Here is a 27,763-nt window from a genome sequence, read left to right on the forward strand (position 1 = left end):
CAGATAAAATAAAAATTGAATAAAAACTAGACAATTCTTTAATTGCACATACCACCCCCACCCCCTCCCCACAGTGTGGAAATGTTGGCTGTTTCCAGTACAAAAATTGCTTAAAAGGCACTAAATAATGTGTGGCAAATTTGCACTAACTTTGGAATGATTGAAATGTAAAATTTGGCATGAATTTGAAGACTTTTAAAAATCAATGTGCCTTGATGATAAGAAAATGATAGTTTCATATCAGGGGCGGCGATCCCGGGAGTGGGGCACGTGCCCCAAAATTTTTGAAGCACCGAAAAAGTGCCCTATCTTACGCAAGAAAAATGCCCCTCACGAACGTGTACTGTGCCCCTTTCACCTGAGAAGGATCCGTTTTATGTGTGTGCCTTTCCTCGAATCAGTGCCTCTATTTATCCAAGAAAGGTGCCCCTCACGAACATGTTCTGCAGTGCCCCTTGAGAAGGACCCGTTTTATGTGTGAGCATGCAAGTGCCTCCTTGCCTTATCGTGTAAGTCTTTTTCAAGATAGGGCACGTTACGTATGTAACGTGATAAGGGTGTCAAAAACACAAAAATAATGAAATTTCGCTAGGACTAAAGTTACGTGCTTAGAGTCAAATTTGTGGGGATGATAAAACAAATTAAAATGTCTTATAAAGGATGTCCTTTTTGCCACAAGACTACTTGTTTACTAGAGTCCAATTTGCGCGAGGTGTGGAAGGTGGGGTCGTACTAAATCAATTGATGTGTAAAGGTAAAACCGACGACCGAAGGACCCGTGACATATATTTAATGGCTGTACTTGTTTATGGGTTCATTTCAGGTAATACTTGCCAAGAGTATCGTTTTGTTTCCAATACTTGTTAAGGGAAATTTTTACGCGCCAATACTTGTTATGGGGTGCATTTTCAGTATATGGAAAATACGTGTTAAGGGTGATTTTCGAGACCACATGATCGCGCATTGTATCCACTCGTGGATGGAAGTGCCCCCCCCCCCGGGAAGTGCCCTATCTCGCATCAGCCCCCGCCCCCCCCCCCTTACCCAAGAAAAGTACTATATAGTGCCCACGCGAACGTGTTCAGGGATTCTGTGCCCCTTGCACCTGAGGAGGGTCAGTTCCGGGGGGTAAATTTTACGTATGTTAACGGCATGTGGAACAAAAAGGCCGACGGCAGCCCTCCTTTCGTAAGCGTATCGGCCAAAATTTAAACCAGGGGATTTGGATCTGGTAGGGCAGGCACCGGATCGACTGCTCGTAGCAGGTACGCGCACTGGTGGGACTAATCGGCTAGCCGTTTTGGATCGCCAGGCCCTATATGGTCAGGCCTCGCGGTCCTCCCCGGCCCCTTCGTGTTTCGGTGCATTAACTTCTTCCCGTAACGTAAATCATGGCGAGCAAAGTGTGGTCGAGTTTGGTAAGGAATTTTTCTGATATTCGATCAAAGTCTTACCTGATGTCATTATCGATATTTTAAAATGTACATATTAATCTCTCTGACGGTAGATATTTAGTATTTGTGATCCATACTTGACAAATATCAATGATTTTTGTTAGTTTAAACGGGAATAAAGAGAAATTAAAAAATCTCAGTCCCATTCGTGCAAGTTTGTGTAGGCCGAGTAGAGTCTACACCTGGCCTGGGCCTGGCTGGACTGTCCTATCCATCCAGTATTCTTGGCATTATCGTGATTTTGGGAACCACCGTTCACTTCATACAGCAGCGCTTTGTTCAGTCACACGCACGGTTCCCTATTTCCACCTCCATTCACTTTTACACAAGTGCGCGTACACCACTCTAGGCACTCATTCAATGAACAAGGTTATAATATAACCTTGTTCTCAGTTATATCTCCATGTGTGGCAAAATAAGGGTGGCAATGTTTGGCTTATTTTCTCTTTTTGTTTGGGGCAAATGCCTGATTTTTTTACACTCACAGTTTCCATTACACCTATTATTCATACAACTTGGCTCTTATTTAAATTTGACACTTTAAATAATTTTTTTCTTAATTAAAAATAGAGATCAAAAAAAGAAAAATTTCTTGCCATATTACTTTCCACCAATAGAGGGCGTACACAAAAATATGCCCAAAATTCAAGTTTTTGAGCGCTCTAGTGAATACAAAAATTATTCCCAAGTTACTAATGTAAAATAAATTGCAACTGTATGGAAATTAGTAATTTTGGTCACAAAAGTGATATTTTAATGATTTTTTTAAAGTGTGTGCTCTGTACAACATTGGCATACCATAGACCTACCTGTAGATTCCCCACAGGCAGGGTGGTAGCAGTGAACAAGTGGTACATGTAGGCGACACCGCAATACTAATAATACCCGTGTTAAGAAACTGGGACTCCACTCACGCGCATTTGGGCAGCCCTAGCTTAGAACTAAGCTTTCTTTACGTAAAAGATTCTTTATTCTTATGATTCAATAAACGTTAATGAATATATAATTACTCTTAAATCGGTACTCACCATTCTTTTCTTGAATTTTCTGCCAAATTCCCACGCTTCTGGCAACAATTCTGCCTACGATTCTGTCGCCATAGACAGCTGTTCATGCAACTCTATGTATAAATAGAGCGCCCCTTACGAGAGTTGTTAATGCCGCGGAGAAATCGTAAGGCATTTTGGCCTGTGATCAAGGCTTAGCTGTTCTATTTTTTTTCATATGTGTGAGATCGAAATCACAGAGAGTAAACACTCTTCCATATGGAAGAGTGTATACTCGCTGTGATATGATCCCGATAGGGAGGCGCAACACCCCCACCCACATGGGCGCAAATCCCAGGGCCGGGGGACATGTAACCCTCACCCAAAATAGTAGGGGCACATTATGAAATATCCCCCTACTATTTTTGGTCATTTCATTCAAAATCGAAATAAAACATTTGGAAGAGACGATCTTACTTTTGGGATGCCCCCCTTTTTTTGCTTGTTTGCTTGTCAAATTTCTTTTGGTTAAGATGACCTTCTTTAGGGGGTGATAAACCTTCTTTTTTTTGTTTGTTTGTTTGTCAAATTTTCCAGCCCCTGGTCCCCCTACCTTTGGGGAGAGATTTCCGCCCTTGCAAGTAGACATACTCTTGATATTGTTTGCGAATCTGCACGGGCGTCGGAGGCTGGGGGATGAGGAAAAGCGGTGAGACGAGAACAAAAATAGAAGCGGAAAAGAGGACAGAAAAAAGTGAAAGAAAGAAAAATTAATGGAAAATAAAAGGGAAGAGAAAATAGGGAGAAATGTGATGGGTAAAAAAAATTGGGGAAAGAAGACAGAAAAAAGTGAACGAAAGAAAAATTAATGGAAAGTAAAAGGGAGGAGAAAATAGGGAGAAATGTGATGGGTTACGTCGAGATTTATGTGCCCGTGCAAAAAGAAATGAGCAGAGGTTGAGATGTTGTCCGTTTGGGCAAATGCCTGTCTGTTTCTCGGACTGGCGCCCGTGTTGCAAAAATTATTACCGTAAGCTGATGGAATCACTGCTTCATACCGACAGTGACAGGATTTAGCGGTTGTAGGTATAAATCGCGCTCTAACACTCTAAAACTGTTCTTTATCAAAAAGCTGTCCTTCATATTCATTTTCGCAAAAGAATATAAAGTTAATTTAAATCATTGTCTGTAGTTATCCTGTTTATGTTTAAAATACTTAGAAATTGGGTTAGGTTATAAGGTTACCAAATTATCAGGGCAGAAAATATATATTTTTTCTGATTTTGCGCGTCGAGCTGGCATTCTTTGATCTGTGAGATTATGTTTTTGATGACATTCATTGTGTTCACAGCAATAATTATTAAACATTGCGCACGCGCCGTGCGCCGCATGAATTATGTAGATCAGTGAATAACTTACCGCTACACGCGGCAGTTGCATAATATATACAGAGCAACTGCCCATGTTTAATGGTCCATAATATACCGACTTTTTTCTTTTTTGGAAAGAGTATGAAGTTATCTACTGATATACTGAATGTACAATAAAAGTCATTATCATGTATTTCTTGACATTTCATTTACTTTTTTTCCCATCCCATAGCTGCTCGCATAGACCTACGCCGTCACAAATAACAAAACAAAATCTCACTTTTTTTTCTTTTTTGGTGGGGGATGGATTTTCCACTGGATACGCAACGGTACAATTTTTCAAATTATTTTTTTCTGCTATTTTCATAATAAACTTTAAATGATTTCGCCTGTGCACTATTATTTTTTTTAAGACAACTTAACAAAATTACATCTCGTCATCATCATCATAGCATCGTCACCAACTTCATTCTCATCTTCATCACCACTACCACCATCATTATCATTATCATCATCATCACCGCCACCATCACCACCACTATCATCTTCACCAAGATAATTTTCATCATCATCATCATTGCCATCATCGTCTTTCTTTTTTTCTTATTTTTTCCCCTTCCCTTCTTTTTTTCCTTTCTATTTTCCTCCTTTTTTAGAGGGGCATACCACCACGCCCCCTCACTGGATATCGGCCTCTAAATATGTTTGTTGTTGTATATAAGTTGGCGGATGCCTCATGAAATGAAATAAGAGAAAATAAGGAAAAGGAAACTAAGAAGAAAAAAAACAAGAAATGAGGAGAAGAAAAAAGAAAGCCAAACAAACAAGAAAAAACAATATCAAAATTTTGTTGTAAAGTCTTCTACGTCAGTTTAATAATTATGTTTTCAGTGAAATGAGAACATAAAAGAATTGAAACAAGTAAGAAGGGCTATACATCGTAGCAAAGAAATAGAGGGAAGCTCCGAGACAATAAAAAGGGTGAGAAAAAGATGACTTTGAAAATCTCAAAACACGTACGAGCATAATAAAAAAAACTGGAATAAGCGAGGACAAGTAGCTGAGGGACCCTCCCCCTCTCTCTCTATTTATCTATCAAACTCGCATATACAAGAACTTCTTACTAATCAAAATATTGCGAGCAAAAAGCACGAGCTGACATTTTTTTTTAAATATTCAAAACTTATAGAGAGACGCATTTTAAACATTATTCATGAAACTTATTAATCATTCATTTCCAATCATTCGATTGCGACAAATGATCTGAGAATTTAGTGTTTTTAGGAATTCATTAAAAGCATAAAGTTGTATCTCAACATTAAAATATTGCAGGCGCAACGCATGAGCTAAAGCTTTATACAAAGATTTAAAAAAATGACATTTTAAGTATTTTTGGTAATCACGAAAAAGATTGATATTTCATGAAAGAAAGCTCAAATCCCGAGGAGGAATATTTTTATGAATTGACTTTAAAAGCCGGGGGCCACTTCCATTCACGAGTGGATACCATGCGCGATCATGGGGTCTCAAAAAGCAACCTAAACACGTAATTTCCTGATTCTGAAAATGCACCCCTTAACAAGTATTGACGTGTACCGTACCCTTGACAAGAATTGGAAACAAAACGATACTCTTTAAATATTCCCTGAAATGCACAAGTACAGGAATGTTTATTGTTACGGGTCCTTCGGTCTTCGGCTTTTTTACCTTTAATTGGCTTAGTACGACCCCACCTAGCTTCTACACCTTGCGCAAATTGGACTCTAAACACGAGGTGTTGGGGAAAACAAGGACATCCTTTATAAAACATTTTAATCTTGTTTTATCATCCCCTCAAATTCGACCCTAAACACGTAATTTTCCTAGCGAAATAGATATACCCCTTTTTCATTATTTTTGTGTTTTTGACACCCTTATCACGTTACGTACGTAACGTGCCCTATAGTGAAAAAGATTTTTTTTTTGGTCGCGCATATGGTATCCACTCATGTAAGTGGCCCCCGGGCTTAAAAAACTGTGGAAGCCCCATTTAATATTTGATTATGGGATTATAAGTCGAATAAATAAAAGCTGAAAAAATAAAGTATTTTGTGTTCCTCTATCATAATTCTCTTTCTCTTTAACACTAGTTCCTTTTTTTTTGGGGGGGGTATTTTGGTTAAAAAAGCTAGGAGAGAAAAAAAAATCATAATTTCTGGCTATAGTCGTTGAAGTGGTAGGGATACCCCCCCACCCCCCAGATCCCCCCCCCCCCCCCCCCCCCCCCCCCCCCCCCCCCGTTGTTATGCATTACGCCAATATGGGACCAAATGATCCTTCGTGTCCGGCGCGAAACTTATGCAATAAATTAAACTTTATTTTTTGAAAAATTTAAAGCTTGCGCTGTTAACTCCAATCGCTTTCACCTGAATTTGCGATGAATGCTAGCGTTATGAAATATATCATTATCAACGTCTGGCGAAAAGAATAACCAACCGATCACCTGACGAGAAAGCGTATCACGTGATCTGCATAACAGCTTCGATCGCGAGTCAGAAGTGAAGAGCAACTGCCAAGAAAATCAGGAAAAAGTCGTCAAAATGTAAGTTTCCCTTAATATCTTTCATTTTATTTTTGTTGCTTACAATGAATTTACGATCCTTAATTATAATATTGGCCAAAAAAAGAAATAGAGAGCGTACTTGTGAAATAATATCGAAATATCCTGTACTCAAAGATTTCTAACCCCGCAATTCCACTGATGTCGCCTATGAGGTCCATACATGTAATGTTTGGACCTCATTGGTACTAGGAGTGGCGTACACAAATTATACGAGTGGTTCCCAAAAGTGCAAAACCACGATTTGGCCGTATTCTTGCTCCGGGGACCTCGAGACTGAATGAATCTTATCATTCCCATCAGAGTACACCGATCCAGTATTTAATATTGAAATTACAAAAACATGGATGATGAAAATAACCCTGAAAATACGACAATTGCGATTTTATAACTAAATTAACTACCCGACCCCAATAAAATCCACTCTAGGCGACACCGCAATACTTACCCGTGTTAAGAAACTGGGACTCCACTCACGCGCATTTGGGCAGCCCTAGCTTAGAACTAAGCTTTCTTTCCGTAAAAAATCTTTATTCTTATGATTCAATAAATGTTAATGAATATATAATTACTCTTAAATCGGTACTCACCGGTTCTTTTCTTGAATTTTCTGCCAAATTCCCACGCTTCTGGCAACAATTCTGCCTATGATTCCGTCGCCATAGACAGCTGTTCATGCAACTTTATTTATAAATGGAGCGCCCCTTACGAGAGTTGTTAATGCCGCGGAGAAATCGTTAGGCATTTTGGCCTGTGATCAAGGCTTAGCTGTTCTATTTTTTTTCATATGTGTGAGATCGAAATCACAGCGAGTAAACACTCTTCCATATGGAAGAGTGTATACTCGCTGTGATATGATCCCGATAGGGAGGCGCAACACCCCCACCCACATGGGCGCAAATCCCAGGGCCGGGGGACATGTACCCTCACCCAAAATAGTAGGGGGCACATTATGAAATATCCCCCTACTATTTTTGGTCATTTCATTCAAAATCGAAATAAAACATTTGGAAGAGACGATCTTACTTTTGGGATGCCCCCTTTTTTTGCTTGTTTGCTTGTCAAATTTCTTTTGGTTAAGATGACCTTCTTTAGGGGGTGATAAACCTTCTTTTTTTTTGTTTGTTTGTTTGTCAAATTTTCCAGCCCCTGGTCCCCCTACCTTTGGGGAGAGATTTCCGCCCTTGCAAGTAGACATACTCTTGATATTGTTTGCGAATCTGCACGGGCGTCGGAGGCTGGGGGATGAGGAAAAGTGGTGAGACGAGAACAAAAATAGAAGGGAAAAGAGGACAGAAAAAAGTGAAAGAAAGAAAAATTAATGGAAAATAAAAGGGAAGAGAAAATAGGGAGAAATGTGATGGGTAAAAAAAATTGGGGAAAGAAGACAGAAAAAAGTGAACGAAAGAAAAATTAATGGAAAATAAAAGGGAGGAGAAAATAGGGAGAAATGTGATGGGTTACGTCGAGATTTATGTGCCCGTGCAAAAAGAAATGAGCAGAGGTTAAGATGTTGTCCGTTTGGGCAAATGCCTATCTGTTTCTCGGACTGGCGCCCGTGTTGCAAAAATTATTACCGTAAGCTGATGGAATCACTGCTTCATACCGACAGTGACAGGATTTAGCGGTTGTAGGTATAAATCACGCTCTAACACTCTAAAACTGTGTTCTTTATCAAAAAGCTGTCCTTCATATTCATTTTCGCAAAAGAATATAAAGTTAATTTAAATCATTGTCTGTAGTTATCCTGTTTATGTTTAAAATACTTAGAAATTGGGTTAGGTTAGGGTTACCAAATTATCAGGGCAGAAAATATATTTTTTTTCTGATTTTGCGCGTCGAGCTGGCATTATTTGATCTGTGAGATTATGTTTTTGATGACATTCATTGTGTTCACAGCAATAATTATTAAACATTGCGCACGCGCCGTGCGCCGCATGAATTATGTAGATCAGTGAATAACTTACCGCTACACACGAGCAGTTGCTCTATATATTCTATGTAATATAATATACAGAGCAACTGCCCATTTTTAATGGTCCATAATATACCCACTTTTTTCTTTTTTGGAAAGAGTATGAAGTTATCTACTGATATACTGAATGTACAATAAAAGTCATTATGTATTTCTTGACATTTCATTTACTTTTTTTCCCATCCCATAGCTGCTCGCATAGACCTACGCCGTCACAAATAACAAAACAAAATCTCACTTTTTTTCTTTTTTGGTGGGGGATGGATTTTCCACTGGATACGCAACGGTACAATTTTTCAAATTATTTTTTTCTGCTATTTTCATAATAAACTTTAAATGATTTCGCCTGTGCACTATTATTTTTTTAAAGACAAAATAACAAAATTACATCTCGTCATCATCATCATAGCATCGTCACCAACTTCATTCTCATCTTCATCACCACTACCACCATCATTATCATCATCATCATCATCACCGCCACCATCACCACCACTATCATCTTCACCAAGATAATTTTCATCATCATCATCATTGCCATCATCGTCTTTCTTTTTTTCTTATTTTTTCCCCTTCCCTTCTTTTTTTCCTTCCTATTTTCCTCCTTTTTTAGAGGGGCATACCACCACGCCCCCTCACTGGATATCGGCCTCTAAATATGTTTGTTGTATATAAGTTGGCGGATGCCTCATGAAATGAAATAAGAGAAAATAAGGAAAGGGAAACTAAGAAGAAAAACAAGAAATGAGGAGAAGAAAAAAGAAAGCCAAACAAACAAGAAAAAACAATATCAAAATTTTGTTGTAAAGTCTTCTACGTCAGTTTAATAATTATGTTTTCAGTGAAATGAGAACATAAAGAATTGAAACAAGTAAGAAGGGCTATACATCGTAGCAAAGAAATAGAGGGAAGCTCCGAGACAATAAAAAGGGTGAGAAAAAGAAGACTTTGAAAACCTCACAACACGTACGAGCATAATAAAAAAAAATGGAATAAGCGAGGACAAGTAGCTGAGGGACCCTCCCCCTCTCTCTCTATTTATTTATCTATCAAACTCGCATATACAAGAACTTCTTACTAATCAAAATATTGCGAGCAAAAAGCACGAGCTGACATTTTTTTTTAAATATTCAAAACTGATAGAGAGACGCATTTTAAACATTATTCATGAAACTTATTAATCATTCATTTCCAATCATTCGATTGCGACAAATGATCTGAGAATTTAGTGTTTTTAGGAATTCATTAAAAGCATAAAGTTGTATCTCAACATTAAAATATTGCAGGCGCAACGCATGAGCTAAAGCTTTATACAAAGATAAAAAAAATGACATTTTAAGTATTTTTGGTAATCACGAAAAAGATTGATATTTCATGAAAGAAAGCTCAAATCCCGAGGAGGAATATTTTTATGAATTGACTTTAAAAGCCGGGGGCCACTTCCATTCACGAGTGGATACCATGCGCGATCATGGGGTCTCAAAAAGCACCCTAAACACGTAATTTCCTGATTCTGAAAATGCACCCCTTAACAAGTATTGACGTGTACCGTACCCTTGACAAGAATTGGAAACAAAACGATACTCTTTAAATATTCCCTGAAATGCACAAGTACAGGAATGTTTATTGTTACGGGTTCTTCGGTCTTCGGCTTTTTTTACCTTTAATTGGCTTAGTACGACCCCACCTAGCTTCTACACCTTGCGCAAATTGGACTCTAAACACGAAGTGTTGGGGAAAACAAGGACATCCTTTATAAAACATTTTAATCTTGTTTTATCATCCCCTCAAATTCGACCCTAAAACACGTAATTTTCCTAGCGAAATAGATATACCCCTTTTTCATTATTTTTGTGTTTTTGACACCCTTATCACGTTACGTACGTAACATGCCCTATAGTGAAAAAGATGTTTTTTTTGGTCGCGCATATGGTATCCACTCATGTAAGTGGCCCCCGGGCTTAAAAAACTGTGGAAGCCCCATTTAATATTTGAGTATGGGATTATAAGTCGAATAAATAAAAGCTGAAAAAATAATGTATTTTGTGTTCCTCTATCATAATTCTCTTTCTCTTTAACACTAGCTCCCTTTTTTTTTGGGGGGGGGGATTTTGGTTAAAAAAGCTAGGAGAGAAAAAAAAAATCATAATTTCTGGCTATAGTCGTTGAAATGGTAGGGACAACCCCCCCCCCCCCCCCCCCCGTTGTTATGCATTATGCCAATATGGGACCAAATGATCCTTCATGTCCGGCGCGAAACTTATGCAATGAATTACACTTTATTTTTTGAAAAATTTAAAGCTTGCGCTGTTAACTCCAATTGCTTTCACCTGAATTTGCGATGAATGCTAGCGTTATGAAATATATCATTATCAACGTCTGGCGAAAAGAATAACCAACCGATCACCTGACGAGAAAGCGTATCACGTGATCTGCATAACAGCTTCGATCGCGAGTCAGAAGTGAAGAGCAACTGCCAAATAAATCAGGAAAAAGTCGTCAAAATGTAAGTTTCCCTTAATATCTTTCATTTTATTTTTGTTGCTAGCAATGTATTTACGATCCTTAATTATAATATTGGCCAAAAAAAGAAATAGAGCGCGTACTTGTGAAATAATATCGAAATATCCTGTACTCAAAGATTTCTAACCCCGCAATTCCACTGATGTCGCCTATGAGGTCCATACATGTAATATTTGGACCTCATTGGTACTAGGAGTGATAAAATCAATATCCTGCAGTAGAGGCGCACGGCCAATATTGGAGACTGTCTCCAGTTTTGGAGACCAATATCCTTTGTTTACATTTGCGGCAAAAGGATTACCTTCGCGGCAAATAAATATGTGATAAGCAGATTCCTCGTAAAAAATTACCCCTTTTCACCGTCTACTTTAAAAATTCACCGTCTACTTTTGTTTTGATAAGGATTTTTATTGTCAATCACACACGGAACAAATGGGCTTCTGAGTTCTGACCTCAGTCACTCATTCAATGAACAAGGTTATGATATAACCATAGAGCTATTAGAGACCTTGTTCTCACTTATATCTCCATGTGTGGCAAAGTAAGGGTGGCAATGTTTGACTTATTTTCACTTTTTCTTTGGGGCAAATGCTTGATTTTTTTACACTGACAGTCTCCATTACACCTATTATTCATACAACTTGACTCTCATTTAAATTTGATTCTTTAAATTATTTTTTTCTTAATTAAAAATAGAGATCAAAAAATGAAAATTTTCTTGCCATATTACTTTCCACCAATAGAGGGCGTACCAAAAAATATGCCCCAAATTCAAGTTTTTGAGCGCTCTGGTGAATACAAAAATTATTCACAAGTTACTAATGAAAAATAAATTGCAACTGTATGGAAATTAGTAATTTTGGTCACAAAAGTGATATTTTAATGATTTTTTAAAGTGTGTGCTCTGTACAACATTGGCATACCATAGTCCTACCTGTAGATTCCCCACAGGCAGGGTGGTAGCAGTGAACAAGTGACCTCAGTGAGACAAAATTTTGGGTGGAAAAAATCATGCTTTTGTTTGTGTTGTTTCTTTTGTCCTTTTGCAAAGCAAGTCTCCAATGTGGGAGATTGTCTCCCCTATTGGAGAGAGTCTCCCATATTGGCCATGCGCCTCTACTGTCCTGGCTTAACACTAACAAAAAAGAATTTAAATTTCAATAAAAGATTCACTGATTTGTTTCACAATACACTTTAGTTTAAAGGTCAAGTTCACCCCTGAAAAATGTTGATTTGAATATTTAGAGAAAAATCAAACGTGCATAATGCTAAAATTTCATCAAAATCAGATGTAGATCTAGGCCTAATCATGTAAAATAAGAAAGTTATGGCATTTTAAAGTTTTGCTTATTTTTCACTAAACAGTGACATGCACAACTCGGACAGTGACATGCAAATTGAGTCAGTTGATGATGTCCATCACTCACTATTTCTTTTGTTTTCTATTGTTTGAATTATACAATATTTCAATTTTTACAGATTTGACAAGGACCAACTTGACTGAACCATTTAAACAATGCTAATTCCACATGTTCAGAGAGGACATAATCGTTGCTTTGCTTGACAATGAGGAGAAAATTAGAATATTTCATACAATAAAATACAAAAGAAATTTGCATACCGATCAAGCAAAAATTTAAAATGTCATACCTTTCTTATTTTACATCTGATTTTGATGAAATTTTCAGTGTTATGCTTGTTGGATATTTCTCTTTTTATTCAAATCAACTTTTTGCTGGGGTAGACTTGTCCTTTAATAAATGTGCATAGCAAGAAGAGATGAAAACTTTAGGCAAATCGCAAGTTGCTTCGATATATATTCAATTAAATCATGATTTTTTTGCACATATAATTCAATACTATTTTTTTATATTTACTTAGACAAAATTATATAGATCTAGGGCATACTTTTGAATTTTTAAAATTTCATTATAACTTTATTTTTAAAGGTTTTTTTTTTGTCATGTGTTTATTAATTCCCCGGGGGGGGCACTCAAATTATTTTTTGATGGGGGTGTGCCTCGCGAAACCTGGCCTGAAATGGGAGTCTAAGGAACTGACTACAAGGGTGAAATACGGGGTCTTGGGAACTAAAAATGTACCTGGCCGTGTGAAAAACGGTCTACGGAACTAAATCAAACAGGGCGGGGGAAAATGAGGTCATGGGAACGTCACATTGTACCGTAACGACTGCGATCGCGCGCGCTCTATAGCTGGCTCTGTATTGTAGCTGAGGACTTTTGGCTTGATGGAGCTGTGCGTGTAGCTTGCTCTCAGATCCGGGGTACGGTAGATTTTCATGGCTAGCGGTGGACAATTTTGGCAGGGCTTGGTAACGGAGGTGTTTCGTAACGGGCCTGGGAGCTGGTTGGGGTGGCTTATGAACGGAACTTTTGTAAAATGTAGATGCTAGAGAACTGAAATTTAGGTCTGAAAAGGGGGGTCTTCAAAGCGGCACGTCCCCATACCACCAATATATGTGAGTGCCCCCCCCCTGGATTAATTCTCTCTCCTTTTCATTCCTCTTATGTGCGTTGTTTATCGGTGGGGGGGTGAGTGAGTGAAGCATGGCTGAGTGTATTCTTAGTTACATGTACGTCTATGTGTTTTATTTATCATTAGAATATATAAACTTCTGTTTATGTTATATAAATTCATAGAGATTTCTAGAACATGTAGAAAATTTTATTTTGTATCACTGTTCCCTTTGTAATAATAATTCATTAAAGAAATATCTTCAGATTGATGCTAAGTTTACATTTTGATTAATGAATTTATTTTTTTCATGTAATTTTGATTCAGTTTATGTTGAATGATTTCATGTTATTCAAATATTTTCACATCATATTATAATGAGGTAGAAATGAATATGATTTTGAAACCCCAAAATACTGAAAATCAATATTGCTTGCATTAAAAAAGAAATATCAAGATATCCCGGTAATCGATATGCTCCTATCACCGTTTGTTGTTTAACTCATCACAGGGTGTAAAGTTTAACACTAAATAAAAAATATGGTGGGGATAAGATCCAGTGCAGAGTCGATGCCTAAATGTTATGTTAAGTCTGATTATTTTTCACCTTGCCTTAAAATGATTATTCCTCTATGAAATATGCTCACAAAAATAATAAAAATCATGTGTCGCAATGATGATGAAATACCTCTCTATTGGCGTGAAATCAAATTTAAAAAAATCCCCTGTCAGGACTTTTAAGCAGTTTGCACCTAAAACCTAAAAGGCATTTTCAGATGAGTTCTTTATCAAGAATCTCCACTCTTATTCACTCTTAAACCGTATGTCCAGGAACTCATTTTGGAGGGGCGGTACATGTAAATGCACGCAAAGCGTACAAGCTTATGTGGCGAAATAATCAAAAGTTGCCTCCATCATCTCCAATTTTATAGTAGTTTTCAAATTCAGCACTGCTGCTGTTTTGAATGCAGGTGAGATTGCCAGAGGCGCTCCACTCATTGAATAGTTCCATCGAAGTTAAAGGTTGCCAAAGTTCTTCCTGTTTTCAAAAAGATGACAATAGGAATACCTATAGCTATTTTGCCAATACTTTCTAAGATCTTGGAGAAAATAGTTTACAAGCCGCTGCAATTAAAAAGTGGGAAGTTTATTTGAGCTCCATTGAGGTATTTGAATTACTGAAATGATGCATTTTAATAATTCTTGTGTTTTTTTAGAGAACTGGTCTGAGCAGGAGCCTCAACAAGAGATTTTATTCTCAAAATGTAAGTATTTTGATAAAATAATATCTATCAAGTATCAACCAACATAACCCCGAAGGGCCTAATGAGCTTATGCCGTGTCGTCCGTCCACAATTTCAAAATGACTACTTGTCTACTTCTTTGCCATTTCAAGTCCGATTCTAATTCTGTTTGCTTTATATGATAGCACTAGGTGGGGATTCAAAACTTCTACGCAGAATTTTGAAATATTAAATATGCTAATTTATGCGCATTTTTCAAAATTCACAAAAAAATGCTTCTTTATTTGTTGACCGATTTTGAATTTTTGCTTCCATCTGGTAGAGCTTCATGAGGTTCACCAAACTTCTAAGAATTTAGAAATTTTGACCAGAACATTTTTTAGCTCATCAGGCCCGAAGGGCAAGATGAGCTTATGCCGTAGCGTGGCGTCCGTTGTCTGTCGTCCGTCCACAATTTCAAAATATTATTACTTCGCCATTTCAAGTCCGATTTTAATTCTGTTTGCTTCATATGATAGCGCTAGGTGGGGAATTTAAAACTTCTACACAGAATTTTGAAATTCATTAAATATGCTAATTTATGCGCATTTTTCAAAATTCACAAAAAATGCTACTTTATTTGTTGACCGATTTTGAATTTTTTGCTTCCATCTGGTAGAGCTTCATGAGGTCCACCAAACTTCTACACAGAATTTTGAAATTTTGACCAGAACAATTTTTATGCTAATTTATGCGAAATTAATTTATGCATATTTTGAAAAATTCACATAAAATGCTTCTTCTTTATATGTTGACCGATTTTGATTTTTTTTTCTTCCATCTGGTAGAGCTTCATGAGGTTCACCAATCTTCTTCACAGAATTTTGAAATTTTGACTAGAACAATTTTTATGCTAATTTATGGGAAATTAATTTATTCATATTTTTAAAAATTCACATAAAATGCTTTTTCTTCTTTAATTGTTGACCGATTTTTACTTTTTTTCTTCTTCCATTTTGTAGAACTTTATGAGGTTCACCAAACTTCTACACAGAATTACAAAGAAATGTTTTTTCTTCTTCATTTGCTGATCAATTTTGTTTGCTTTATATAATAGCTGGAGGTGGTGATACAAAATTTAAACATAGAATTTTGAAACTCATTAAATATGCTAATTTATTCATATATTTTCAAAACTCACAAAAATTACTTATTTATTTGTTGATTGACTTTGGTTATTTTTGTTCCATCTGAGAGCTACATGAGGTTCACCAAGGTTCTACATAGAGTTAAGAAATTTTGACTAGAAAGTTATTTATGCTTAATTTATATGAAATTTATTCATAGATCACAAAAATGCTTCTATGTCATTTCTTCATCAATTTCAATTCTATATCCACAATTTATGTCACCAATGTAATTCACTACACTGTCAACTGGGCTGAAATTAAAATTGTGTTAAATTTCGTTGCGAGATGCCGGATGAGCTCCACATTATTGATGTGCCTAGTTTTTAATCTTTTAACTCTGCACGCTGAATTCGATTTTTTTTTTTTGGGGGGGGGATAATAATGACAATTGTTTCCATGTTATTTTCTTTGGGAAGAAAATACGTATTATTATATGGATGTTATGCAAGACTTCAACACCACGCAGAGGGTTGAATTCACATTCTATATTTCCTCCTTTTCCTCTAACCCTTATTCTTTATATTGTTACATGTACATATCAAAGTCAGATCGCATAAAATGTGTTTATACTAATTTATGCTCTCCTTTCCCTCAGTTTTAGTTCTCTCACCTTAAAAGGACCCTCTAATGGATGAAATATTTTTAATGAAGGGGGAGGGATATAGTCTAATATATTAAAATATATTTTTGGGGCAGTCAAGGGCAAAATTTATATGCATGATACAATTTAAAAACTATTAGTTTTTTACATTCATGTACATTTCTCATATTAGCATTTAATCACACATTTTACATTTGTGTGTTTATAGCAGGGTTGTGTGTTCTATTGACAGGAAAAATAAATTTGTTCATAAAGAATATGTTTTAATATTTATTTTTTTTAAATCCAGGTGAGGAAAGTCACATTAATTCCAGGAGATGGGATAGGACCTGAAATTTCTGCCTCGGTGCAGCAGATTTTCAGAGCTGCCGATGTAAGTCTTTGGCTCATGTCATGAAATAATTAATTAATACCCCTGATCTCAAAAGACTTTATTCCATTTTTCCAGAGAATTGTCACAGAAACATACATGTATGCACTGATAAATGTTTACACTAAGACTGACAGATACAGTTTACCTAGCCAATTAAATTATTGTTTGTGCTTGTGATATTGCAGTTTGCCTTGATTTTCTTTCTGTAGAACTTCATTATGGAACCAAGTCTGCTGGACCAATGGATTTTTTTTTTAATTTGACGTACATGTAGAAAAGTATTTGCAGTCTTATTTTAAAAGATCTAATGTTAAAAATTATTTATTGTAAAACTAATCATTGTTTGCCTTTAGAGAAGAGAGTCGTGTTCAAATCCCACGGCGGTCTAGTGTCCTTTGGCAAGGCATTTATCCACACTTTGCCACTCTCGACCCAGGTGCCAAATGGGTACCTGGTAGGATGCAAAATCCTTGGTAGTAAGCCTAGCAATTTAGTCTTGGAACTCATGTTGGAATACTCCCCAGGGAGTGGAGAAGGTGTATGCAGGCATGAAAGGATCTGATGACTGGGGTAATAATATGCTGTAAAGCGCTTTGGGCCATTACGGGAAAAGCACTATGTAAAAAATAGCTATTATTATTATCTCCTGTAAAGATTACCGGATGTAGGTTTTCATTTTGCTCTCTTAAGAGTCATCCTCTATCATCCACCAATGTCCATGTCCATGACCATAGAGGCTGTTCTCACTACATTCCTAAAACTAGTTTACTGGAAACTAGTTTAGTGAAAACTAGTTTAACACGTAGTGAGAACGGTAAAAGCGGTCTTGGAAGCGATCTTCCAAATCAGTTTGGAAAACCACCTCACGATGTAGTTTTCATGATCGCTTTGCCTCGTTAAAGTGGTTTTAGCGTAAGTGAGGACACAACCGTTCTTCGAGAAGCGATCTTCACACATTTTGAGCACGCTACTCCACACGACAGGTGTAGAATGCCTATTCTGCGGTTTCGAATTTCGCGCGAAACGTGTCACCCCACTGAGAGTGTTTCCATAGCAACAAGAGCGCTTTACGTGAAGTGATTTTGAAAACCACTTTCGTGTGATCAAGTGGGAACGCTAGCAAAGCGATCTTCCAAAGTGGTTTCCTGAATCGGTTTCCAGTAAACTAGTTTTAGAAAGCATAATGAGAACGGCCTCATACACCTTGTAGCTTTCAGGGACATTTTCAATATCAATGTAAAATGTTCATTTTGCAAAGGAAGTTGAATCATATACAGAATTATTGTCATAACTTTGCACTGCTGTTATTGGTTGTTGGTATCAAGGTATTATTTTGTGGTGTAATTTAAAAAAGAGCATTAGACACTGCTTAGTGCTTGGTTTGGCATTCTGATCCACATGCTCAACACCAATAATAATACTGTATTTTCAATTATCACCTGTCATAACACTCCTATCTAGGTGCCTGTTGAGTGGGAGGCTGTTGATGTAACCCCAGAAAAGGGTCCAGATGGGCGGACCCGTATCCCTCCTGCTGCTGTGCACTCCATGAATCAGAATAAAATTGGACTGAAAGGACCCCTAGCCACGCCCATCGGTAAAGGACACATGAGCCTCAATCTTGCCCTCCGAAAGTAAGTTGCATTGGAATCCAGGAATTATCTTCCAGATATAAACAAGATGTTAACAAGGGTCAAGGATATATTATTCATTCAGTTTCAGATGCACAACTTGCACAACTAAATCTGAAGGTGACATCTGAAATAATATGTGGCTGATTTGGTTATGATATAACATCACAAAAGTACTCATATTTTATCAATGTATGATGGATTGTTTTCTTCGAAGTTTGAAATAAACAAGGAAAAGCTATTCATAACCATATAGTTGATTGTATTTGATTAATTTTATTTGTCCTTATTTTTGTGAAGGGAATTCAATCTCTATGCTAATGTCCGACCTTGCAAGTCACTAGAAGGCTACAAGACTGCTTACGATGATGTAGATCTGGTCACAATCAGAGAAAACACGGAAGGAGAGTACAGTGGAATTGAACATACAGTAAGTAATCATTGTAGGTCATGATGGGATACCTCGATAAGCTGTGAATTAATTTTTATGAATGTAGCTTTTATGATAACCAAATTGAAATAGCTGAAAGATAAATCTCTCCTCCAAAATTTCATGCCATCCATAACATATTGATAAACAATCAAATATGAATCTTGTCTATAGCCTTGCGACCATTCATTAAACTGAAAATTTAGTCTAATTAACATTTAGCGCATATACCATTTGTCTCTTTTTTCCCTTCAAATTAGACTGAGCCTATTTCCTATATTAAATACCCTTTTGGTCTAATACCTCTTGGATTCATGGACAACAATTCGGTCCACCCCTCCCATCCCGGACCCTTTGAATTTTCTGCAGCACGCAATGGGAGAGGTTCTTGACTTTTCATTTGACAAACTGAAAAATGATTAGTATAATGAAGTAGATATTTATCCCTCTGGGCATTGAGGGAAGAGTGGTGTAGACTAAATGGATATCAAACCAAATTGATAGTAAACGGAATGGCCTGTATTCTGATAGCAGGTCTAAAGTTGTGGTTTAAGTATGGATAGCCAATTGTTACATAAATCACTAACAGTAGAGATATCATACTTCAGCTCATTTGGCTCTGAAATCATTCATAATTGTCTAGGAAGTATAAATAGATGATTGTCTTCACCATCGATGAAAGTAAACATACAATGTAAGGAACATACAACTTTATAAAAACTTTGATACTTTTAGCTTCCCATACTTAAACCACAACTTTAAACCTGAGTTTAAATTAAACCCGACTTCAGAATACAGGCCAATGGGTTTAACTTCTATTATACAACTCCCAAGAATGTTCTGTAATCTTGCACTCTGACGTCATACCAAATGCACTATCCTGCACTCTGACGTCAGAGTGCAAGATAGTGCGAGGTCTGGAATTATCTAGAATTTAGATCAAATGTAGCATTCAGGGCAACTCAGTAACTTGAGGGGGGGGGAGTTGTATAAAACAAACAATACATGCATTTCTTGTGCACAGAACTCTGTGCTCGACTTGCCAAATGGATATACCGCACTCAGTCCTGCAGACATCGGGCGGTATATCCATTGGCTCTTCTCGCACATTGTTCATTATTTGGCCCTGCATGCACATCGTTTATTATTTGGTCCTGCATGCACTCACTTACGCGCATTATTTGTATATTATGGTATTATACTATCTGAGATGTAGAACAAATAAATATCTATTCTGGTGATGCTACATGTATACCCAGAGAGAAAAGGGGACCTTGACATCAACATGCAATCATACTGTTCTTCTGGCTTTCATGTGGCTTAGAGAAGTCTTAATAAATGTTGGAGTATTGTAAATCATTCTATACAAATTAAATGTCTTCCAAGAATCCATGGAAGTCCTGTATTATGTTTAAACAAAAAGTTGCCCAGAGGCCGTCACTGCTTGCATGGTACTTATATAATTCTAAAACTTAAAAAAAAAGTTTGTTATATGTTCTTTTTCTATGACTACAACTGCTGTTGATGATGATGGCATTGATGGTGATGATGATGATGATGATGGTGGTTTTGGTGGTGGTGGTGATGATGATGATGATGAACGTGGTGGTTGTGATGTTGATTATGATGATCTTGATGCTGTTGCTATTGCTGCTGCTACTACTGTAGTTGTTGCTACAGTTCAACTACATGTTTTTTACTACTTCCTAATCTATTGTTTGTTATTACAGATTGTTGATGGTGTGGTACAGAGTATCAAATTGATTACAAAGGAGGCTTCTATGAGAGTAGCTGAATTTGCCTTTGAGTATGCCAAGGCCAACAACAGACACACGGTCACAGCTGTTCACAAAGCTAACATTATGTAAGAGACGAATGTTTCATACACATAGATTTGCTCAAGCAAATGCATTTTCGGATAATTTTTATATTAAAATTAAGAAAAAAAACAGATTACCTAGAAAGGGTAAAGAGATATCTTAAAAGTAAGTCCAGTATTGATAGTTTTGTTTTGTTTTAAAGTAAGATGTCTTATAACAACTTGGAAACTTATATTACTGTATATTTACATACATCAGAGCTACCAAGTCTCACGCATTATGCGTAAGACTCAAGCATTTTGGACTCTTGTTCATCCCCTCAAATCTCTGTCTCACGCAAATATCACAGCCTATCCCCATATACATTGTACACAATGTCTGTGATCTTACTCAGATTCACAGAAAATCTCACGCATAGGCATAGCTGGTCTTTGAACTTGGCATCTCTGCATACATGTAGACAAGAATGTCAATTTTGAGTCATGGGGAAAAAGAAATTGACTCACTTCTCACAAAACAAATAAGATGTACCGCACACAAAGATGAATTACAGTCCAGACTTTTGAGGTATATCTTGTCCTATTTCTCATATAGAGTCATTTTGGGAGCAACTCTTCATGATGAGCACTTTTTACTATAATATTATTCCTAAATGAAAAGATTGATAAAGCTCACCAATTATTTTTCATCTTCCCCAGAACACAAATTGCCTTTTTTAATTGAATACGTTTGTTGTACCATGTGTAAACAATCCTTTGTTGTTGTTTCCTGTGTAACTACAGGAGAATGTCTGATGGCCTGTTCCTGAGCTGTTGTAGAGAGGTAGCAGAGAAACACAGGGATATCCGATTCAATGAGGTCTATCTAGATACAGTCTGTCTCAATGTAAGTAAGCTCACAAAGGTATATCTGTATCTGTATGGGTTGTGTTGGTATACTCAGGATTCCTGTATGCCACTAAGGTTGACTAGTAAGGTCATTAGTAAAACATGCTTCACTTCTGAAGTCTTGTTTTTTTTCAAAGACTGCAATGGAAATGGCACTCACCATTCAACTACAGGCCTGCCAACTACTCCTTTGTGTTTTTTTTGGGGGGGGTGTTAATATACATTATATCATATAGGGAAAGAAACCTTTTTTTTGTCCAGATATAATGTACGTTCATCTATGGGAAATATGCTGTGACTCCCATTTTTTAAATGAATCATTCCTATTTTGTATGGTTACAGGTTGGTAGGTCTGCAACTGATGTCCTCTTGAAGAATAAAATGTGTACCATATTGATATTAGGGCCTACTAGAGGCATATGTTTCCTGTACAAATCCAAGGGAATTACTAAATTTCTTGATCAAGTTTTAAAGGGGAACTGAACACCAAGGAGCTTCAAAACATAGTAAATCATCTGCCATAGGGTCATGTGTATTGGCATTGTATTCAATGTGAAGACCCTTTCACAAAACAATCGGAAATATTTTGGTTTAAATCTATATTAATAACTAGGAAACAGGGCATGGTGGTTCAGTGGTAGAGTGCCTACAACATGAACGGGAGGTCATTGGGCTGATCCCCGGCAAGCTCATACCAAAGTCTTGAAATGTGGGACCTTCTGCCTTCTTGCAAGGGCTTGGCTTCTGAGAATGGAGAAGGGTAATGACAATGTTAGGTGGGCCCGCTTGAAGATCAGCTAATGGTTAAGGTGGCCACCCTGGGTAACAAAAAAATGGGTTGTGAATGAATGATTGGAAGTATATAAAAATATGTGATTTCTTGGCAAATATGAATGACAAACAGTAAAGTAGTGGAAAATGTTTTATTTTCTTGGCAGTTATGTCTTATAGGGCTAGACACAGAATATTGCACCCTGATTCATGAACACTCTGTGAGTGTTTGTGTCTCGAGCTGGTGGTTTTTTTTCTAAATGGCTGTGGTATACTGCCTTTATAGTTCAGTGTTTTAACCATGGGTTGCTAAAGTGACAATAATTCAAGCAGGAAATGTTTCATTTTAACATTTTGGCATTGAAGCTGTGATAAGTGTCTGGGAATTAATTAGTTTTCTTGACTACTTGGCCATTCATTATTTTTGTTTGTTTTGTTTTTGTAGATGGTACAAGATCCCTCCCAGTATGATGTGTTGGTCATGCCTAACTTATACGGTGACATCCTCAGGTATGTTTGCATCCATGTCTTCTGTCTCATATGAAGAGTAGATTTCCTTGTCCCTGTCCCATGTACCCATGTAGATAATAAGCAAATAATCACCCTTTGCAAGGATGACACAAAAAGTATTTAATACTGTTGAGATGAGGAAAGACATGCAGCTCACATAGGAAGTTGTAATTTATCTCTTTGCCTGAAATTTAGAGTTGATTGTTTGTTTTATATTCCAATATTCCACATCTTAATCCATAACTACATTGGGCAAAAGCAATATGGGGGGGGGGAGAATTTTGGAGTAGAAATATTAAGATCTCCTTTAAAAAAAATAATGCAATTGAGTCAATGCATGTTTTGCCCTCTTGGAAATTACATGCATCCATCTAGATCTTACTTTAGCAAGGTAATTGGGACATCACTATAGAATTTACTGTCCCTGCATGTGTTGCAATAAGTGGGTAAAATAAGAAATCATGGGGCAGTGTACTTTATTTTTTGTTGTTGTGTATGTAAACTGCATGCACGCATCTCTAGATCATGCTTGAGCAAGTTACACATGACATCACTGCATGTGATCGAAAGAAATTATGGGGCAATGTCGATTGATTGGAAACCACACTTTATCACTCAATTAATTCTCTACCAATCTCATGCAGAATTCTTTAAAACATGAAATAAGAGATTAAAAAAAACCCAGCATTCCTTTCATGCACATGATAAAGCTCTAAATGTACCAGAGAGATTGAATTTAATCTTCTTTTTTTTTGTTAGTGATCTTTGTGCTGGTCTTGTAGGGGGTCTTGGTGTAACACCTAGTGGTAACATTGGAGCAGGAGGTGTCGCAATCTTTGAATCAGTAAGTATTACTAGGTATTTACGATGTATTTCATGATTCTTGATTTCTTGGTCAAACCACAGGAAGTGTAAACCAAATGAAATAAGAACACACCATTCACTTGATTGCTAAATCACTTTCTTTCACGAATCAACATTAATGCTGATTGTTCGTCTTGTGAATGCCGATCATTCCCTGGATAAGTATTGTGGCTAATATATTTTGATTTTGTGTTCTCATTTTATGAATCATTGATCATATTTTGGAAATCACAGTATGGTTATCAGAGATGCCTGGGTTACGCTGTTAGGGTAGGGTACTCTGTATGCTATTCAAGAATGAAATTTGTGATATTATGGTTGTATGATTCTTCCCATTTGCATATATGTTGGTATATCGAGAGGTGGCAAATTTGACAGTTGACAATTCGAAAGAATTTTGGGGATTTTTTTTCGTATTTCTTGTTGCAAGATATCTTTCAAGCAAATAACGCCTCCACTAATTCAAGAATTCAGAGTAGTATTCTGTATGAAAAATAGGCTGGTAATTTTATTTGTCTTTTTTGTTTTCATAAAAGGTTCATGGTACGGCTCCTGACATAGCAGGTGAAGACAAGGCAAACCCTACAGCTCTCCTCCTTAGTGCTGTTATGATGCTGAGGCATATGGAACTAATGGGACATGCTGGTCGAATTGAGAAGGCATGTCTAGAGGTCATAGGGGAAAGAAAGGTGAGTACATCAACAGCTGTTTTTGTAAGGAGTTGGATTTTAAATTCTGTAAAAGTTCTTTTATGTGAATTGCATTGGAGTGTCTATCATTTCAATCTTACAAATGTTTAGTGTCACTCCTTTATCCAATCAATCAATCTTTTTCATGGATTCATTTTAAAAATGTGAATTTTACATTTGAGGTCAGGATAGTAGGCCCCTTTTTTCAATTAGTTTTAATCTTTCTTGTAACTTTCAATGATAGCCTGTCATAAAGACTTTGGCCTGCATTCAGAACTTGTGGTTAAATCAAACTCTGGTTTTAAGTTGTGGTATAACTATGGATAGTCAATTGGGGCACAAATTCCGAACAGTAAAAAACCACTTAATTAACTTATTTGATGCTCAAGTTGTTCATAATTGTCTGGGAATTATAACTGAAGTAATTTTCTTCATTATGAAAGCAAAGGGAAACAAAATAGTAAACATAAGATATATACAATGTTAAAAGGATTTTTGAAATTTCGGCTCCCCATAGTTTTAACACATAGTTAGACCGTGGTCTATGTTCAACCTGACTTCAGAATACGGGCCTTCAAAGGACAGGTCCACCCCAGCAAAAAGTTGATTTGAATAAAAAGAGAAAAATCCAACAAGCATAACACTGAAATTTCATCAAAATCAGATGTAAAATGAGAAAGTTATGATATTTTAAAGTTTCGCTTAATTTCACAAAACATTTGTTTGCACATCCTGGTCTGTATGCAAATGAGGAGACTGATGATGTCATCCACTCACTATTTCTTTTGTATTTTATTATAGGAAATATGAAATATTCTAATTTTCTCCTCATTGTCAAGTGATACAACGATTAATTCCTCCCTGAACATGTGGAATTAGCATTGTTTAATACTATATGGTTCAGTCAAGTTGGTCCTTATTGTCAAATCTATAAAAAAATGAAATATTGTATAATTCAAACAATAAAAAACAAAAGAAATAGTGAGTGATGGACATCATCGACTGACTCACCTAGTTGTGCATATCACTGTTTTGTGAAAAATAAGCGAAACTTTAAAATGTCATAACTTTCTTATTTTACATCTGATTTTGATGAAATTTTCAGCACTATGCTAGTTTGATTTTTCTCTATTTATTCTAGTCAGCATTTTCCTGGGGTGGACTTGACCTTAAAGTTAATGGTAACTACCATGGAAGCAAATCTTCATTTTTTTAAGTGGCTGTTTTGATGTGTCTTTAGTCTGTAGAGTACAAATAATCAATTCTTAATTTGTAAAATTTGTATATGTATGGCCAGCCTAACATATCCACATGCAAAATGATTTTCTCTGTATTTTGTTTCATTGCTGTAGCATCTTACTGGTGATTTAGGTGGAACGGCAACTTGCTCAGAGTTTACACAAGCCATATGTGAAAGAGTTCAGGAGTTAGAATAGAAACTAAGCCTGCTTTCAACTCATCAACAGTTCATCTCTGATTATTCATCACATGTTCTATATATTCTCCAATTTATCTTCACTCAGTGTTTATGAATGTATGCAACTGACTAAAATATCTGTGACAAAATCTGTTTTATCTTCATGTATACTAACTATATAGAATCAGTTTGATGCAGAAACAATTTAATAATCATTTGATTCGAAATATGATACAATTGTCATTTATTAGATTTATTTGAAATATCCTGTTTAGAACCATTGCATTGGCAGTAGGAATGTCAACTCAGGCTAATTCTATTTTGAGTACTGAATATTAAATGCAACCAACAAGTTCTGGATGTTTATTGATATTGTATTTTAACAATTGTTCAAATGTTTATGAGTTTGGGCCTAAGGTCAACATTACAGTTTTCCACTTTTAATGAGATTAATATAGATTTATATTGATTTTCTTGTCTTTAAATTATATATTTATTGAGTATTTATCATTTTCATCCCAATGGTACCTTGATATTACAACTTTAATTTTTTCGCAGGCTGTGTTTTGGTTTGTACAATGTAAAATCAAATTTGCATCAATATAATTGTAGTACATGTACGTTTCTTTTTTTAATTCAGTTCATGCGTGCACCCCAACAAACATATATGAATTTTTTTAAAAATTATTTTTAAAAATGAAATTTCTTGAAAGAAATGTCCTAATTTCTTGTTTGTTGATAATCCTTGAACAAAGACATTATTTACATTTGATTCATATTCATATATATTTATCTTGAGAAAGGATAATTTATTGTCTCTTCCTTTCCTAAATGACCACTTATGTTTTCATTTTACTTGTAGGTATTGGCTCCACTCTATGTAAATAGATTCCTCCTATTATATAATTCCAATGCTATGATCAATACTCTTGTATGCAAAAAGGTAGCATTCCCACCCCCTCCCATTACTAGCATGTTTCGCACAAATTTGCATTATCCTTTTTTTTTTTACTTTGTACAATTTTGTATGGCAGACTTGAATTTTCTACAACTATGTACAAACTACACAATGGTAACGTAATGAATTAATGTTAAAAGAGCTGTACTGTGATTGGGGAGAATGATTGGGAGTACAAATATGTGTGTGAATCGATTTGAATTTTGCTTTGTTTAAACCACAACATATTTATTATTTGTATTGCATGAACTATATATTTACAAGTTACCTTTTATATGCATTGGGTCATTTATTGGGATGTAGTGTGATATGTGCAATTAGAGAAAGAAGGATTTTTTTTGTGAAGTTGTATGATTTTAGGTTGTGAATATTACAAATAGTTGCCTCAGTCGGCCAATTTTGGCTCCAGACTAAACCAACTCTAGCAGTACCACATACTGCTATAATTGTTGGTTTTGAGTTGATTGGGGTTGGTCTTGCTGTATGAATAAAGGGAGTGTTGAATTTATGGCATGTACAGTATATATGTGTGGTATATAATACTTCATGAACAGTAATATAAAATGGACAATGTTTGACTTTGCTGAAGCAGATTTTTTAAGTGCTCAAGGAAGATGTGTTTGGTTTGCCTTCCTTGCATCTTTAATGTCATAGTTTATTTGAAAGACAAAGTCAGGGATTTATTGTATGTTGAAATTAAAGCGTAGTATATTGTTGCTGCCAGAGTTGAAATATCAATTTTAGAATTGTTGCAAGTGGTCCTGTTTTGATGTTTTGAAAGAAGCATGTGAACTGGAGGGAGGGAAGAGAGAAGGTGAGAGACATTGAGGGAGAGATAGTAAGAGATCATGAGAGAGGGGAATTAGGATGAAGGGGAGTAATATGTTTAAGAGAAATATAGAGAAGATAATGAACATGGCAATATAATTTTTAAAAAAAGGAGGAAAGGGAATGAGGAAATACTGAAATAGAGAGGGGGGGGGTAAGAAGGAAAGAGACAGAAGAACAGTGGTGTGT

At 36.3% G+C, this 27,763-nt stretch overlaps 1 protein-coding gene across 1 annotated transcript; it reads left to right on the top strand.

Moving 5' to 3' along the window:
- Positions 1 to 1,350: 1,350 nt before the first annotated feature.
- LOC121416142 (probable isocitrate dehydrogenase [NAD] subunit alpha, mitochondrial) lies at positions 1,351 to 27,480 on the top strand. The gene is made up of 11 exons (XM_041609617.1): positions 1,351 to 1,418; positions 14,600 to 14,647; positions 16,686 to 16,769; positions 18,231 to 18,403; positions 18,701 to 18,830; positions 20,561 to 20,694; positions 21,433 to 21,535; positions 22,754 to 22,818; positions 23,578 to 23,662; positions 24,219 to 24,371; positions 25,724 to 27,480. The coding sequence occupies exons 1-11, from the start codon at positions 1,392 to 1,394 to the stop codon at positions 25,805 to 25,807; spliced, it is 1,086 nt and encodes a 361-aa protein (XP_041465551.1). The 5' UTR covers positions 1,351 to 1,391; the 3' UTR covers positions 25,808 to 27,480.
- Positions 27,481 to 27,763: the final 283 nt, after the last annotated feature.

Source organism: Lytechinus variegatus, chromosome 5 (assembly GCF_018143015.1).
Source record: "Lytechinus variegatus isolate NC3 chromosome 5, Lvar_3.0, whole genome shotgun sequence".
In the NCBI taxonomy this organism is placed as follows: Eukaryota; Metazoa; Echinodermata; class Echinoidea; order Temnopleuroida; family Toxopneustidae; genus Lytechinus; species Lytechinus variegatus.

Bases quoted from the DNA above. Each gene is read 5' to 3' on its own strand.
- LOC121416142 (XM_041609617.1), top strand. From the start codon at position 1,392: ATGGCGAGCAAAGTGTGGTCGAGTTTG. The intron at 14,648-16,685 runs GTAAGTATTTTG...TTTTAAATCCAG, and splicing joins AGAGATTTTATTCTCAAAAT to GTGAGGAAAGTCACATTAAT. The intron at 16,770-18,230 runs GTAAGTCTTTGG...ACTCCTATCTAG, and splicing joins AGATTTTCAGAGCTGCCGAT to GTGCCTGTTGAGTGGGAGGC.